The sequence below is a fragment of the Natrix helvetica genome (genome assembly GCF_964273705.1).
Source record: "Natrix helvetica genome assembly, chromosome: 5".
In the NCBI taxonomy this organism is placed as follows: Eukaryota; Metazoa; Chordata; class Lepidosauria; order Squamata; family Natricidae; genus Natrix; species Natrix helvetica.
In genome coordinates, this window is record NC_138551.1 from 136,432,445 (window position 1) to 136,449,864 (window position 17,420).

At 46.7% G+C, this 17,420-nt stretch overlaps 1 protein-coding gene across 1 annotated transcript; it reads right to left on the bottom strand.

The window, feature by feature from the left end:
• Nucleotides 1-3,869: 3,869 nt before the first annotated feature.
• On the bottom strand, nucleotides 3,870-16,328 carry LOC309393764 (uncharacterized protein). Its single transcript, XM_081956261.1, has 9 exons — nucleotides 16,233-16,328; nucleotides 15,275-15,330; nucleotides 11,886-11,969; nucleotides 11,092-11,147; nucleotides 9,216-9,326; nucleotides 9,005-9,118; nucleotides 6,656-6,793; nucleotides 5,643-5,751; nucleotides 3,870-4,217 (listed from the first exon to the last, which is right to left on the bottom strand). Exons 1-9 carry the CDS (start codon nucleotides 16,279-16,281, stop codon nucleotides 4,197-4,199), a joined length of 738 nt encoding a protein of 245 aa, XP_081812387.1. The 5' UTR covers nucleotides 16,282-16,328; the 3' UTR covers nucleotides 3,870-4,196.
• Between the last annotated feature and the right edge of the window lie 1,092 nt (nucleotides 16,329-17,420).

The following is a 17,420-nucleotide window of genomic DNA, read 5'->3' on the forward strand; positions in this document are numbered from 1 at the left end:
GGACAAATCACTGGAAAAGGATCCGCGCAACCGACTCAAAGTCTCAGCGATCAAGCCAATCAGAAGGCTGCTCTCTTCAGAAGGGATCCCAGGCAGCTCTCTAGGCTTCTGGGCGTTTCTTGATCTCCTCTCTTTCTCTTTTCCTTCCACGGTCTTTTCCTCCCGGTCACCTGCTATAAAGTGTCTGCAGCGTATTTGTGACGTTCCCTTATGCAGCTCTCATACAGGAGAGCAAAACGCAGCCAACCAACTCAAACCGTAGTTGACACACAAGAGGTCAGAAGAGCTGTCAATCAGAGCCAGGTGAACGGAATCTCCCCCAGTTGCAGAGAAAGACTTCCAGCTGCTTTGGGAAGTTGGGCAGAGGCAGGAGGGGCCTCCCAGGACGGAGGGGCTGGATTGCCATCACCGAGGGGCAGCTGCACATCCCCAGAGCGGCTCCGCTCGCCCTTCAGCTCCGCCTGGCTGCGTCCGCGAAGGCCAGAGCGCCCCCTGTAGAAAGGCTAGGCAGCGTTCTGGCTAGGTCAGCAGGGGGCGGCCGGAGGCTTGGGAGCTGGGGGAGTTAGGAGATTGTCGGGCAAAGAGAAGGGAAAGGAGGGGCTGGGATTTTGAGGGGGCGCAAATGGGGACAGACCAACTTTTCTTCAAGGGGGGAGGAGGAGAAAAGACTTCCCTGCCCTCCGCATCCCTGCTGAGCCCCGGAGACGCTCCGGGTGAATGGAGGTTCTTTCGGACCTTTAACTCGCTTCTCCTGCAGCTTCTCGGGCGCTTTGCCCGATCCTTTCACTTTCTCTCTTGTTCCCTCCCTGGCTTTAACCCCCCCTCCTCAATCGCTCTTCTTCACCCACCCACAACACGCCCCCACAAAAACACCCCCCACGCCCCCGACCTCCTCCGCGCAAGCCCAGACACACCTCTGTAGTCTTAGCAAACTCCCCCCCGCCCCTCTTGCCCCTCCCCAAGGACCTTCCGCAGCCTCCCTGCTCCCCTCCCGCCTCGCCCAAACACACCGCCGTCCTGGCCGCCCCGCGGGTAGCCGGAACACTCTCACCGCCCCCCCCCCCACCGTCTCCTCCGCCCTTGAAGCCGTTGCCCCCCAGCGGAAACCCCCAGCGCCCTTTGGAGAAGAGCCGCAGCGCGCAGCCTCCCCCTGCCTGGCTTGGGGAGACGGGCAGGTTCTTCTCTCGGAGGGTCCTTCGAGCATCCTGGCCCCGCCCTGTTCCCAGCCTCCAAGAGAAGGGGAGCCGCTTCCTCTCCCTCCAGACCCTCCCAGCTTCTCTGGGCAATGGGGTCCCCCTGAACGGGATCGCCTGAGAGAGCAGGAGTGGGACTGGAGGGCTGGGTGGGGGTGTCGGGATCTTCCTGCCCCCTTTTGATGCCGCCCTGATCCTGGGAAACGTGATCCTGCGCTGCACCGGGTTCCCCCCAATTCCCTCGCCCGAAGGTTTCCCCCACTGCAGGCATTGAGGAGGAGCAGGAGGGACGAGGCCAGTCCTGGGCTTCTGCCTTGCCTGGAGGCTGCGAAGGTCTGGACGGGGAGGAAGCGGCTCCACCTCAACCCTCGAAAAAAAAGCTTTGGCTCAGCTTTTCCATCAGAGGAAACTTTTCCTTCTCCAGATGTTGCTGTCCATAAATGGGGGAGTGAAGAAGAGCCACACTGGTTCAATTATTCTCCTCCTCCTACCCCCCTGAACACTTTCTGCAAAGGAGGTTTTATCGGGAAACCAAGAAAGAATTATATAAAATATATAATCTATAACCTATGTAAGATTCCACCCACACACACCACACCCCAGCTGAGAGCCGTCAAACATGGCATTTCAGGATATTTTTAAACAAAAAAAGGGAAACTTAAGCTTTGACAGAAGAAAAATAAAAAGCAGACACCAAAAAAAGAGAGAGAGAAATTATCAAACTCTCTAGAAAAAGTTGGTTAGCTCCCTAGAGTGTGATCCATGAGATATATAGCCATTAAAAGCAAAGAAAGATAAAAGTCAGCCTTAAGCAAATCTATTGGAGACGCACAGCAGAAAGATTGAAAATGAAGGGAAATTGAACATTAAGCAAAAGAATGTTATTAAACAGTTTATGGGAAATAGCTAAAATAGTTACAGTGTTAACATTATTTTGTGCACTGGCTGAAATGATTTAGAATTTCTTTTTATTTTTATTTTTAAAATGTGTAAGCTTTCCTATTTGTGAAATAAAAATCTCACCCCAGCCATTGAAGGGAGAGACAAAAATACCCAAGTCAAATTCAAGTTTCTAGTGCTTTGTGAGTATGGAGTCTGGGTCAATCTGGTCTTTGGTGGTTCAAATATATATCTACGCATCCTGGCAACAATTGGTGGCAGAGGTGAGATTCCTCCAGGAGAACTCTAAGTGCTCCCAGTGCAAAGGAAAAGAGCCTCCGCTCGGAGGGAGAGAATTTGGTCTAGGGAGATCTGATCCCCTCCAGGCAATGGCCTCCCAAAGACCGGCAGCTCCTCCTGGGCCACCGGAGACAGGAGAGGCTGAAGGGGAAGCTCTTCCAGGCCAGGAGACCTTCTCATTGGGAGAATCCTCAGTTTAACAGGAAGGTCTCATACAACAAGGACTTCCAACCAGGCTCCTCCTGGTCAGTTACCTTCCTAAGTCATTCCCTGTGCTGGGAATTTTCTTTCCTCTGTTTGCATTCCTCTTAACACTTTTCTTCTTTTCTCTTTATTCCACTTAATGCTATATGAAAGGACCTGTCTCTAATTTCCTGCATGGTCTGGATTTCCAAAGCTTCTCTCTTTTTCTCTTATTTTGTGGAAGTCGCTGAAATCCAAAAATGGGACGGAATAAAAACCGTAAAATCTCCAGATTATTTTCCTCTCTACATCCAAACTTCAGTTCATCCCTTGAATGCTAACTTTTTTTTAAAGTAGTAATTTTAAATGGTTATAATGGTCCCTGCAGCCCAGTTCCATATATTTTGTAACTGCTGATTGATACAGAATTCCTGATCCTTATAGAAACAAATGATTTTTTAAAAGAATTGGTAAATGTTTCTAACATTTAAAAAAAAACGTCTTCCTTTTATGACAGTTCTATTTTAATGAATGAATTATTTTGAATCCCCTTTAGTGGCCAGATAAAATTCAGTCCTTCTACAAATAATGGTGTATTTGTGACTCTTAACTGTGGTGGATAACTATTTCCATCCCACCTTCTCAACACTCATTCAAATGCCCAGGTGATGGGTAACCCTTGGCCCTTCAGAGGGCTTGCTGGACATGCTCTCTACTGGAGAAGCCCATGTTCCCAATGACGGTTGTGGAAGGAAGAACAACTTCCTTTGGCTCTTCTTCATGCAGCTGACAGGGACTTCTCCATCCAGATGTCCACATTAGGGGGCAATTACAAAGTCCCTGAGGTTCCTGTGAGTGTTTCTTTATTTGGCAGACTGAGTGGGGTGTGGATGGACGAGTGATGGATCCAACCATGTCTTCTCCAGGGAATTCAAGAGCTGCTTTTCACTGTTGTAGGTGTCCTGGCTGGGGAGGGGGATCCAGAGTGGGGAGGGGGAAGGGTCAAAACAGACTTGTCCTACCATGACAACAATCCCATTGCTTTGGGGTCTTCTGCTACACACTTGTGAAGTGGTCGGACAAGAGTGCACACAGGAAACACAGTTGGACATTCAAGACTTTCCAGGACTAATGAAGGATCCTGAAGGAATCAGGTCCAAAGAACAATTCAATTCAATTCAATACATTTATTATTGTCACATGCCAAAAGCATTAAAGATAAGAACAAGAATAATAACTACAATAAAAATAATAATAACCATTACAGTTTGTGCCCCTAAGAATTAACAACTAAAAAACCCAAATCTCTTAGAATTAAAATCAACACTGAGGCACATTAAAAAGTGGGAACCAATAACAGAATTGAAGGAATTAAAAAAAGATCTTGAAGGGCATTCCAAATCCAGATGTATATTTACATTACAAAATAAATTTAAAGGAATCAAATCAAAAGCTTTACCAAAGCTTTTCCTCTTCACTTCTTTCCTCTTTGCACCATCTGACAAGTTATCCAGGCAGCAGAAGAATGAGGTAGGGTCTTGTAGGGCCTACAGACCCTCTGGAAGTTGCGTGAGGGGACCATGATCCTGTACAGGACCTCCAAAAGTCATGCAGAAATGGGGTGCACTTTTTGCCTGGTTCTCAGAGGCTTTTCAGGGCTGCCTGGATGTGGTGGAGACAGAGAATGGCTTCCCATTTTTTGATGAGGGTGGGAGGAGGAGGGATAGGAGGGGGGAGGAGGGGAGGGGGAGGAGAGGGAGGGGGAAAGGTAAGAGGAAGGGAGGAAGAGGGAGGGGCATGGGGAAGGAAACGGAGGGAGGAGGAAAGGAAGGGGGAGGATGGGGAGGAGGGGGAAGGGGAGGATGAGGAAGCAGGGGAGGGGAGGGGGTGGGGAAGGAAGGGAAAGAGAGTGAAAGGGTAAGAGGAGAAGAGGGGAGAAGTGGCAATGGGGAGGGACAGAAGGAGGAGGGGAGGGGGAGGGGGAAAGGGGAAAGGGGTGAAGAGGGAAGGAGGGGAAGGAAAGGGGGAAGAGATAGGTGAAAAGGGAGAGGAAGGGGAGAGGAAGTGGAAAAGGGGAGAGGTAGAGGAAGTGTAGGATTGGGGGGGAGGGGGAGTAAGTGAGGCAAAGAAGAGAGGAAGAGGGGAGGGGAGGAGGAAGAGAAAGTGGAAAGGGGAGGAGGAGGGGGGAAGAGAGGAGGCAGAGGGGGAGGAGGGGGAGGAAGAAGGTTAGGATTTTTAAAGGAAGAGGGGAGGGGAGGAGGAAGGGGGAGAATGGGGAAAGGGAAGAGAGAAAAGAGGAGGGGGATGGAAAGAGGAGAGAGAGGAAGGGGAAGCGAGGAGAAGGGAAGAAGAGAAAGAGGAGGGAAAGCAGGAAGAGGTGGAAGGAGGAGGCAGATAGGGAGGAGGGAGTCACAGAGAGGGAGGGAGAAGATGGGAAGGAAGAGAAGGGGGAAGGAGAGGAGGGAAACCGGGGAGGAGGGGGGAGGAGGAGGAATGGGTGGAGAGGAAGGAAGAGTGAGAGGAGAGGACTGAGAGGAGAAAGGAGGGAAGGGGGGAAGAGAGAAAGGAGGGTGAGGAAGAGGGGGGAAGGGTAGGAGAAGAGGGAGGAGTAAGGGAGAAAAGGAAAGAAGGAAGAGGAGCAGAAAAGAGGAGAAGGGGGAGGTCAAGTGAGAGGAGGGGGAGGGAATGGGAGTATGGAAGGGGGAGGAGGGAAAAGGGGATTTGGGAGCTAGGGGGAAGAGGAAGGGAAGGAGAAGGGAAGGAAAAGGGGTGGAATTGAGGAGAGAGAGGAGGTGGTGGGAGAAGGGGCAGAAGGGAGGGGAGGGGAGGGGAAGGGGAAGGAATGGGGGAGAGGAAGAAAGGAAAAGGGGAAGCAGAGGGGGAGAAGGAAGGCCAGAAGGGAGGGGAAGAAAAAGGGGAAGGTGGGAGGAGGGGAAGGAAGGGGAGGGGAGGAGAGGAAGGAGAGGAGGAAAAGGGCGGGGGAGGAGAGAGAGGGGGAGGGAAAGGAGGGGAGGTGGATGAGGAGGAGTAGGTGGAAGGGGAGGAGAAGGTGAATGGGGAGGAGGAGGAGGCTCCTTTGGATACTACCTCAGATTCCTGCAGATCCTCCGAAATCTCCTCCTGGGTCTTTGCAGGTTTCCCGCTGTTCTCTCTCTCTCTGAGGATTTGGCAGGAAAGTTCCCTCAGGTGTTTCTCTCTGGAAGAATCAGAAGGAGAGACGTCAATCCTGAGAAGCAACCAAATATTCTTCCTTCCTTCCTTCCTTCCTTCCTTCCTTCCTTCCTTCCTTCCTTCCTTCCTTCCTTCCTTTCCCTTCCTTCCTTCCCTCCCTCCCAATAGCAACTGCTTTGATGTCAGGAAACTCTCAGTCTGGAAATACACAAATACTTTTTGGCAGCTGGGGTGGGAGAGGGGCGTCCAAAGTGGGCCTGGGCAAAGGCAGGCAACCATGCTGGGGGTGTGGTCACGTGGTCGAGGCAAGGGAGTCCAAGGGCAGCTGCACCTATGGCCAATAAATAGGGGTGGGGCGGGGAAGGAAGGGGCGGGGCCACACAGCAATTTAATGACCAGTTCAGCTGAACCGGCTGAATCCGACCACTTGGCCAGGAGCCTCAGATTCATGAGTTTCTCTCTTTTATGGGTGCTGGAGGGGGAAGATTTCCTTCAATATTTGCTCAATTCCCGAAGAGTCTTATATGTAACATTCAGCTGATTATAATCAGTCACAACATCCACTGTAATTTTATCTAAATGTTCATCAAATGGAATTAACAGTATCTGTAGTAATACTGATAGTTTTGTGTCTAAGAACAACAATAGTAACAATATTCACACTAAGGGTTTTTTCTTCTTCTTTTGGAACTTTATTTTACAAAATTAGGGATGTTTGTAGCACAATAAAATGTAATAGTAAGTGTTCAAATGTGGCCTCCGCTTCTAATATTCAGATGTTCTTCCATCGCTTATAGGGTAGATTCTTCATGTTTTTCCTCTAATGGTTTCTTATGTTGGTCAGTGACAGAAACTACATTTTGAATTTAAATAGAGGTGAGGAAATGAGTGCATTTGTCACGGAGGGTGTAAGAAAGCCCGTGTCTCACCTCCTCAGTCGCTCCGTGAAGTCCTTTATGATCTCCTCTTTCTCTTCTATCAATGCGATCTTCTCAAATCTCAGGCTGTCGATTGTCACCTGAAGTTCAATTCGCTCGTTCACCATTGCACAGATCATAGTTGTCTTTCTGTAAATTAAGAAGACCAGAGAGAAATTAACCCTCTTTACTTTGATCACCAAGCATAACTAAGTTCTTAATTATGTTTACCCTGCATTTGCTTTTATCTTATATATCTAAACATATACACGCACAGATATAGATAGTGTGTGCACACACAAACATATATATATAGATATATAGATATATAGATATATAGATAGATAGATAGATAGATAGATAGATAGATGATAGATAGATAGATAGATAGATAGATAGATAGATAGATAGATAGATAGATAGATAGAGACAGAGACAGAGACAGAGACAGAGACAGAGACAGACAGACAGACAGACAGACAGACAGACAGACAGACGTGTTTCCCCGAAAATAAGACTGGGTCTTTTTTTTCTTTTGACCTCCGAAATAAGCGCTAGGCCTTATTTTTGGGGAGGTCTTATCCCCCCATGTACCAGTATGAGGCAGGGGGCAGGGAAAGGAGCCCCTCATGTCAGCCTCCCGAAGGATTGCAGCAGCCCATCCCACCATCCACAAAACAGCTGATGTGCGGGTGCTGCTCAGGCCATCACCTCCAGCAAGCATGGCCACTTTTGCTGCCGATTGTAGCCACAAAAGAAGCCGGAAGCCAAGTGACGCTCCCTATGCGCCTTGTACCCTCCTTAGCTAACAGTGGCGGTCACAGCAGGCAATTCCATCTATGGAATTGCAGCCACCACCTCCCACTAGCGTGGCCACTTTTGCTGTCGATTGAGGCCACAAAAGCAGCAGAAGGCCAAGCGATGCGCCCCATGGACCTCGCGCCTCACGCTGGCCTTCCGAAGGGCTCTGTAGCAGCAACTATCCACAATTCTTTTACTGTTATTTCGTCCTGACCCACGTGGCCAAGTACGGTGTTAAAAGTTAAGATTTCAGAAATGTTACCATAGCTGCAGAGCATTCTGCCACTTCAGCTTCGGAACAAACCTCTGCCTTCCCTGCACGGGATTGCAAGACTGGATGCTCTGAAGCCATGGAGGGAGCATTCCCCACCCTTCCAAGGTAGCCACCTTCCTTCGCTAATCTGCTTTCCAGCTCTGTTCTCTGCTGCGCATGCGGGGCAAGAAGTCTGTGGGACTACGATAAAAAAAAAACCACTGTAGTTCAGACCTTCCAACTTCTCATGGGGAAAAAAAACCCTCATGAAGTTGGAAGCTCTCAAATATTTTTCACCGTAGTCCCACAGACTTCTCTTCTTTCCCTGCAAATGCAGCGAACGGATGTGGATGCCTTGGGTGTGTGTGTGTGGGATGAGGGACTTTGTGTGGGTGTGAGAGACAAAGGAGAGGGGAGGGAGGGAGGGAGGGAGGGAGGGAAAGGGAGTGAGAGAGAGGGAGAGCACATCACTGCCAGCCTTGGATATGTCTCCAAGGTTGGATCGGCTCTCTCTCCCCACCTTCTCTCCCTCTCCCTCCCTCCCTCCCTCCCTCCCTCCCTCCCTCCCTCCCTCCCTCCCTCCCTCCCTCTCTCTCTCTCTCTCTCTCTCTCTCTCTCTCTCTCTCTCTCTCTCTCTCTCTCTCTCTCACACACACACACACACACACCGTCCTTTCTTTGGGATCGCAGCACAGATGCACATCCCAGGATTGCAAGGCTGAAGCCTTCGGATGGAGCCTTTTGGGGACGTCCTGCAGTCCCAAGGAAGAAACAATCGGTGGGAAAAAAAGGGGGGGGGATTTTCATGCGCAATCCTGTGCAGGGAAGGGGGAGGTTTGCTCCGAAGCGACGGCAGAGCGTTGCACTGGGAGGCTCCATGGGTAATAACAGTATTGAATTGCACGTCTTGCTCCCGTGGGTGAGGGGCATGCAGGGGGCTCAGCAGCCAGGGAAGACGGGGTTTGGGGTGCAAAGGAGGAAGGGATGATCTCCTCCTCCCTCCTCCACCTTGCTGCAGGGCCGCCATGGAGCTCACGCAGGGCAGCGCGACTGCTGGTGAAGGGGGCCCTGGCAGGCCAGCGGCTGGGGAGGGGCTCCAGAGATCAAGGCAGAGTTGCCTGGCCCTCGCTGGCTCAGTGGCAGCAGTTAAGGGGCGGAGCTTCCATGAGGTAACCGGGGAAAGGAAGGGCTACCTCCTGTGCTGGACACCCCCACCCCTTCACTTATATTAGCCCACCCCCCAAAAGTCAGGCTAGGGCTTATTTTTGGGGCAGGTCGTATCTTCGGGGAAAGACGGTATTTCTGACCTGTCCCGTTGTTCCTTCAGTGCTCGGTTCTCCCTGAGGAGCTCCTGGACCTCCACAGCTTGTTCCAGAACTCTGCAGTGGAGATGGCGGTTTTGTTGTTCCAAAATATTTATTCTGTAAAATAGGAAGACAAGAGAGAAATTGGCTCCCAAAGAATTGAATAGGAAATCCTGGAAGAGAAAGTCAAGGTTGCTGCCTCAAAATTTCCCACCTCCTCTGTTTCTCCTCCACCTCCCAGCAGAGTTCTGCGTTTTTTTCCTCAAGCTGGGAATTTTGACGCAGGAGTTCCTCATTCAGGGAGAACAACTTATCCTTCCTGTTGCTGTAAATAGGAAGACCAGAGAAAAATTAGATGGTTAATTTTTTTACTTGTATCATCAAACTTTTTCTTCAATGGAAAAATATTAAAAATACCTTTATGTTTGTGTGTGTTTATAAATTCAGTGTTGCTATTTCTACTAACAATGCTTTCGCCATTTATTTGGTCTTTTGGAAAGGCTCAGTAAAAGTGACCAATGGGTAGAGTTTGATGGACTTTAGATAAACCTCCAGGATAGTTTTAAGGGATTTGATTAGCTACTTAAATATTAAGATTTAATATGTTTATAAGAGTTGTTTATAAGAGTTGGATTACTTAAGTAATGGGGTTTACTTCTGTATTTAGCAAAGAAAGTCTGCACACCCCTATTAAAAATGCCAGGCTTGGATAAACCAGGACAAACCACTTCAGAGTACTTCCTCCTTTAACATGATATATAAGATGTACAATTCAAGTTTAAAAACAAACTGGAATCTTAGAAGGGGAAAAACTGTGTTAAATAATAGTAATTAAATATGTGAAAATCAGTTAAGGTGACTCTGCTCAAGCCCCTGTCAAGTCCAGCTATTGAGGAGGGGTTTTCTGACGGTTATTCAATGGCCTCTTACAGCAACAGCCTTGGTCTCCAAATCTTATAAACCCCCAAAATCCCCAGGATGCTCACAGTGAAGCCTGGTGGGGGCAGCATCCTGCTTTGGGGCTGCTTTTCTTCAGCTGGAACTGGGGCTCCAGCCAAGGTGGAGGGAATTATGAACAGTGCCAAGGATTGATCAATTTCGGCACAAAAACTTCCGGCTTCTACTAAAATGCTGGAGATGAAGAGGAATTTCCCCTTTCGATGCCACAAGGACCCAGACCAGGCCTCCAAGTCAATACAACAATGGCTTCCCTACAAGAAGACGGAAGTTTCGGAATGGCCCTGGCAGAGCCTGGACCTGAATCCAAATGGAAACCTGAGGAGGGGACTGGAAGAGGGCTGTGCACAGGAAAGACCCCCTCCCCAATCTGACAATTTTGGAGCCCTTCTGCAAGGAGGACTAGGGGAGACATGATAGCAGTGTTCCAATATCTCAGGGGTTGCCACAAAGATGAGGGAGTCAAACTATTTTCCAAGGCACCTGAGGGTAGAACAAGAAGCAATGGGTGGAAACTAATCAAGGAGAGAAGCAACTTAGAACGGAGGAGAAATTTCCTGACAGTTAGAACAATTAATCAGTGGAACAGCTTGCCTCCAGAAGTTGTGAATGCCCCAACACTGGAAGTCTTTAAGAAGATGTTGCATAGCCATTTGTCTGAACGGTATAGGGTTTCCTGCCTGGGCAAGGGGTTGGACTAGAAGACCTTCAAGGTCCCTTACAACTCTGCTGTTGTATTGTATTATTGTATAAAGATTTCCAAGGCAAGAGGTGCCATGCAGAGAGGCTCTAAGGCCAGAAGACTGGATGCTCTCATAAAATCAAAAGGTGTTTCAACAAAGGATTCCTTTAAAGGGGGGCATCTTTATGCAGCCATGTGACTGTAAGTTTTGTATTCTCATTTTTCCTCCTAAAAGATTCCAGTTTTTCAATTGAATTGTATAGCTTACACGTTATATTAAAGGCTGGGAAAAAAGGAAGAGATTTATCTTGGTCTGATTTGTTTTACATGTCTTCTCATCAGTGACCAGATTGCCTTGCAAGAAAGGCTAAACTCTCTGAAACTCCATTGCCAATGTTCATTCTATATTGTTTTGATGCAATGGACAGTCCCATTGTCAATGTAGACTTACATTGCAGTCTTGTTCCTTAAGCCCCTCAGGGATCCTCCCTGTGATGTTGCTGGAATCTGGAAAAGTCAAAATACACAACAGGTGAGGAATATCCTCATATATCAGCTCACTCACCCTCCACTACCCCTCCACTCACACTGGACTTCTGCACATCTTTTAACAAATTAGCAGAATTGGAAGGGACCTTGTAGGTCATCTAGTCCAACCCCCTCACCCAAGCAGGAGACCATCACCATTTCTGACAGAGAGCAGTCCAGTCTCTACTTGAAAGCTTCCAGTGATGAAGCTCTCACAACCTCTGAAGGCAACTTCTGTTCCATTGCTTGTTTGGTCTCACTCCCAGAAAATTAATCCTTATTTCTAGGTTGAATCTCTTCTTGATCAGTTTCCATCCATTATTTCTTTTCTGGCCTTCAGTGCCTTGGAAAACAGGTTGACCTCTCTGTGGCAACCTCTCAAACATTGGAAGACTGCTATCATGTCTCCCCTGGTCCTTCTCTTCATTTAGACTAGCCATGCCCAGTTCCTGTAACCCTTCATTGCATGTTTTAGCTTCCAGTCCCCTCATCATCCTGGGTGCTCTTCTAAGAATGTGTGAGAGAGGCAGGATTCACCTGCTCCTCACACAGGCCCCTCCTGGAGGCTCCTTGCAAGAAGCTTTGCTCACAGAGCATAGATCCACCAAAAGGGGAAGATATTCCCTTTCTAAAATCTAACCAGTCACGCATGAAGCCCCTTTGTCTTACTTAGAAATGAACCCTCAAAACATTCCTCAGAAGATTTAGAGTGCTTACCTGAGGGGGCCGTTTGGTGGTGGATTGGTGAAGGAGACTCCCTTGCTGGATCATTGGCAACTCATTAATGCCTGAAGTGTGGTGCTGAAAAGCAATTGAGATCATAAGGAAGTTGGGCCTGAGCACAAGGATGGAGTTCTGGGGTGTATTAAATCACTGCTTAAAGACAGTTTCTCTACAGGTTCCGTAGAAGCAATCAGACATTGATAATGTTTCTGCCAGTCCTCAGCAGAGATTGGTATCTCAGATGCAACTCTCTCTTCCTTTAGGACTCTGCTACAGAGTGACAGAATATTACTGAGTTATGACTTTGGGAAGCCAGTTTGAGTTTTGACCAGATTGAAATGGCAAAACATTTTTCCTTTAATTTTGTGAGTTCTTTGTATTCTCTTCTTATATGCAGCACCTCAGCTTGTATATGAGCGATAGGCAGAGGTGGGTTGCTCCTGATTCAGCCCGGTTTGGGCGAACAGGTAGTGGCGGTGGCGGGAGGCTCCGCCCACCCACCCTGACGCTTCTCTGCATACGAGCACGTGCACAAGCACAAGCAAACCAGTAGTAAAGAGGTTAGCAACCCACCACTGGCAGTAGGGCTCCTCTGATGGAGTCTCATGGCTGCCTTCACCTTCTCTTTCAACAACCGGCATTCAGAATCAAACCAGCGAGATCTACTTGCTGGACAACTGTTAGCAGGGGATTTGGTTATTAGATGTTTCTTCAACACCTCACCAAGATTAAGGAATGCTTTGGAGACTGACAGGCAGTCGGTAGTAGAGGACTGGATTGTTTTGGCTCAGTTAACGGCATTCTCTGGGTGAAGACTGTCTACCACGGCCCCTGCATCAACTTCAGCCCAGATCCACCTCCTACCTCGGGTCACCTCCAAGTTTCTAGGGAGCCATCTCTCAGCTGCACCGTATGGTCTTACATCTCAGTGACCCCACAATGTCACCCTCACAGGCTGATGGTCACTTTCCTCACCTAAATGTGCGGTGACCTCTGAGAAGAGATCAACCTTATCTCTTGGTACACAAAAGAGATACCGGGGGCTACTAGAGTGAGCTGAGTGGTGTATGTAAGGATATATGTCATTATTATCCTTACCTCCAAAAAGTTGAAGATTACCTTTAAAAATTAGAGAGACTAAAAGCCGATCGGCAGCATTGACCTTGTTATCCCTAGAAAACCATTGAGGATGATTATAAAGGATTCCTTTAGGAATCCTTTCATTTGAACAAACTTATGCAAAGATGGGCATAATTTAGCATTAAACTCTCCAAGCAATATAATTATGGGTTGAAGGTTCAGTATGGCTATATCATCTAATATGACTTCTAAACCTGTCCAATAGTCAGAGTTACAATACAGGAATATATACCAATAATAGTTCAAACTCCTCATCTCTAAATTTCACAACTAGAAAATACAAAAACTTGGAAAGCCTGGCAGTTGTATTAATTCGTCCATTTTGGTTAGTCAGGTTTCCTGGATGGCTATTAAGTCAAATTTAGCTAAGAAACTCATTAGTTCACTGCCACCCATTTCTTTCCAGCCATCTACGTTCCAAGTCATAATTTGTATAGGACTCCCATGAACAAGATATTCTGACTGGGTTGGTTGACTGGGGAATAAGGGGACCGACTGTCAACTTGTTTTGGGAGCTGGATCGATAGTGACTATGCTTCCTGTATAAACCCAATTCTTATAAAGTCCAATATTCCTCCTCATCAGTTGTAGTTGCTGTTGTTTCTCTTCTGTATCTGGATTGTTAGTCTTCCCCTGATCTTGGTCTAAGATTGGCCTTTCTGCTGATGAACGAAGGCTCTGACTCTGACCCTCCTTCTCCTTATCTAATGGTTCTCCAGGTTGCTTAATTTGGACTCGTACTCTTATATTCTGCTGGGTATCCTTTTCCTTTCCTTTCTGCTTTGGGCTGACATACTTTCTCTTTTCATTTCTTGGGGATTTGATGCCTTCAGAAACCGAGCTCCGTAGCAATTCCTCAGAGGAGCAGCAAGAAGGAAGCAGAGTGTTCAGGTTTTCTCTTGCAATAGTTACCACTTTCAGCATTGAACTAATTGTTCTGATTTTCTTTAGGATCAGCTGTTGGTCTCCTGGGCAAAGGGTGGCCAACTGATGGGTTAATTCTTCCTCACCATCAATAAACTGTCCATTAAGTGGATCTGGGTTCTCTTTTTTATTATAATCTTGTTCTATCCTGGTTAATAGAGGAGTTCTTTGCTTAGTCATTAATATTTTGGAATTTTCAGAGTTGAAGTCAGCCTCCCTCGCTGTCTTGGCTCCCTGCCTAGACTTCAGCAGAGGCTGAATTTTGGTGGTATAAAATATCCATATTAACGGAATAGAATATTTCTTTAAAACAGTTTCAAGCTGAAATAACATCTGCCCAAAAGTTAACAATATTCTTTTAAAACCATATCTGCTGGGGAGCCAAGAAATCTTCGTTAATTTGTTAGAATATGCTCTGCAGTGTAAAAGTTGGGAAACAGAGTTCAGTGTTACTCCTCTGTTATGCCACCTGCCATGTCCAAAGAAGGATCAGCCACTTGGAGCAGAATCCTATCCTGTCTCTGTAGAATGAACCTCTCCTCTGTGTCTTCTCCATCCTGGAGTCCCTGGTCCACGTGAGCTATCTGGGGATTAAGGTGCTTTTTCAGGCATGGGCTTCACTATTTACTTAATTTAAAGATGTAGTTTCTCATTAGAGACTTTAGTTCTTCAATCTTGTTGTTTGCCTCCAAAGACTGGTCAAATATGAACTGTTTGTGCTGTCAGGAGGCAAATCTTGGTAACCAAATCCAAGTCTCCTTAAAGATTGCTCTTAGTATTATCCTTGTTCTCTCCTCTGTCTCCTAATGGAGCCTCAGTTTCCAGAGAAAGGCAGTCATCCTCCTCCCACTCCAGCAAGGAGCAGGGCTTATTTACGGAGGTTATGAGGGGGAAAGAGCAAAAAAGGAAGACGACTTACTTGCCACCTCCATTATCTGGAATAAGTATGGTTGGTTATTTGGGAGTCATTGCTGCCATGTTGCATTTAGGGTTTCCTCACAACTGTATTCCCAACTTATGCCTCCTTTTAAATGTTCTTTTCAAGGCCCCTTTTGCTTTTGCTCTTAGCTTTTGTTTCTGCATCCTTAGGTGGTTTAAGAGATCTTAAAACAGACTCCCATTGGACGCTGATAAGTTCCAGAACTCGCAATCTAAAATCTGAATCTTATGTTTAAAAACCTAAAATTGCTACTTCTAATAAAAGAAAACTAACTTGAGTAGTTTATAAATAACATTAGATAAAAAATAAAGTATTTTGCAAAGTACCTATACAAGGAGGATAAGGAGCTCACGAAACCCCCTAAATAGGTATTACATACCTCAGTCCGTCCTGTTACCTTCCGGGTTATTTCAGGAAGTTTCTCCTCTGGTACCACTGGGGAAAAAATAGACTTCTTTAAAAAGTCAAATTTATTGGCCACAATTAAAGACATCAATTTTTATAACAAAAGCTGTATCTGGGTTCTTTATTCTCAAATTTTGGGTGTCAACTGATATTTCTCGCATTTAAACTCTTCACACTTGCCTGGAAATTCACACAATTGAATAAAAGGAGGTTTCTTTTGATATTCCTCTGTGTCTCTGTCCTAAAACCAGCATTTAATAGAAAAAAAATCTAGCGGCAGTCTCTGCTGGCATAATGTCTTTTCCCTTTTCAACCCCACTTTTTAGAACCTGAGATTGAACAGCCTGCACAATTGTTTTATGACATTTTAGTCTTCTCAATAAAGTTATTTACACCTGAAATATTTCTTGTTTTCCATTACAGCCGTTTTCTCCCAGAACAGAATTAGAGGGGGAAAAACTCTTATTCGTGGCAAGTTCATTTGCAATATTAAGATGCACCGAGGTTCAACCAGCTCCAACATGAAGACTGGACTAATTATGAAATGAAACATCTATTTTAAAAAAATTGAACTATGCTTAAACAATATAAACCATTCTGGTTTGTAAGCATCTAAATAACATACACTCACGATGGCTAGGCAGTCAAGATGTAGTACAAAGTAAGTTAAAAGTTGGGGATTGCACACATATTTACCATATATCTAAAATACCACCATACTGTGGTCTATTGCTATTGAAATAAACTATAAAATCCACCCAAATTACATACAATTGTGTCTCTTGTCTGGATTTTGCAATGTAGCATTTGAAGAGGCCTTATTAATCCTCTTCTCAACTGTTTTATTGCCCACGGTTGAGTAATGACTATTCTACTGTTCTAGCTGCTAAAGTCAAGGATTGTAATGTCTTGTCTTTTTAATTTTATCCTACCTCTATTTGAGGACCTGATTTTCATTCGTCTGAAGAAATTTCCTGCCATCGTCAAAGAGGAAGGCTCTTTCAGTGGGTGCCTTCAGTACTCAGGATGAGCCCCCTTGGATGACCCAGAGCAGCCCAGGAGACGTTCTATGACACGGGCTATGATGTCACAATCTTTGATCCAGCTGTGGAGAGATACCAGGGTGACCCTTTGGCAGCTCTGGATCTTTCAGTAGCAAGGGGTTGCAACCCAAAATAGAGACCCTGGGAGGTCTCAGGCAAAGTCTGTGGAATAAAAAAAGAAAATGGGGATGTGTGAAAGATGTAGGGAAGCCACCCCACCACCACCAAAAAAAAAACACACCCAGGACAACTGATCACACAGAATATGCTCAAAGTGCTGAATGACTTGGGGAAAGAGAGAGGGGGGGTGTTGGTAGGAGAGAAGGGGGAACCATGAAGACTGAAGTAGTTTCTTGCAGGCACTAGAGATGACCTTTGACTATCTCTCTCCAAGGTTAATGGGATCAAGTGGATCACTCAGCTCCCTCTCATTCCACCATCTCCCCTCCCTCTCTTCTCTAGCCTGGAGCCACTCGTCCGCTCCTTTCATAAAAATGACACGCTTCCCATAATTTCCTTTGAGATTTATCTTGTGAGGAGGGATATTGGAGGTAGACGGGGCAGCTGAGAAGGAGAGATGCTGTCCAATACAGAATGTATGGGAATATCAGATTCCAAAGTCTTTTTGGTCCAGAGGCAGAAAACCTCTTTCCCCAAAAGTGCCCGACTGATTGGGAGAAGGAAGGAAGGTGGAAAGAAAGTCATTGGGGGGGAGGGGTGTATTCCTTGGGGGGGGGTGTTCTGTGACCCCTGAAAAGCTCCCCATTCACCCCAATAGACCCCAACACCCTCTGTGGCCCTTTGGGACTTTGTTCCCCCCAGAACTCAGATGGGAAGATGTTAAGAGTTGAAATTCCTCTGTCCCCCATTCCTACATTTCCTCTGTCTGGAGGCTGCTGCTGCTTCATATCCAGTCCTGGCCTCAGAAGGATAAGGGAGCCCTTTAAATGCCAAGGAGAGAATTCTGCCCCAAGTGGGAATTCCTTCCATGAAGGAGAGAAAAGGCATCAACTCCTCCCCACCCAGAGAGGGTCTCCCTGAGGGGGGCTGCACCTCCCGTTGTGAAGGATCATTGTG

Coding starts and splice junctions, on each gene's coding strand:
- LOC309393764 (XM_081956261.1), bottom strand. CDS start 16,281: ATGGCAGGAAATTTCTTCAGACGAATGAAAATCAGGTCCTCAAATAGA. Junction 11,148..11,885: donor CCACCAAACGGCCCCCTCAG/GTAAGCACTCTA, acceptor TGACTTTTCCAG/ATTCCAGCAACATCACAGGG. Junction 5,752..6,655: donor TTCACGGAGCGACTGAGGAG/GTGAGACACGGG, acceptor TGATTCTTCCAG/AGAGAAACACCTGAGGGAAC.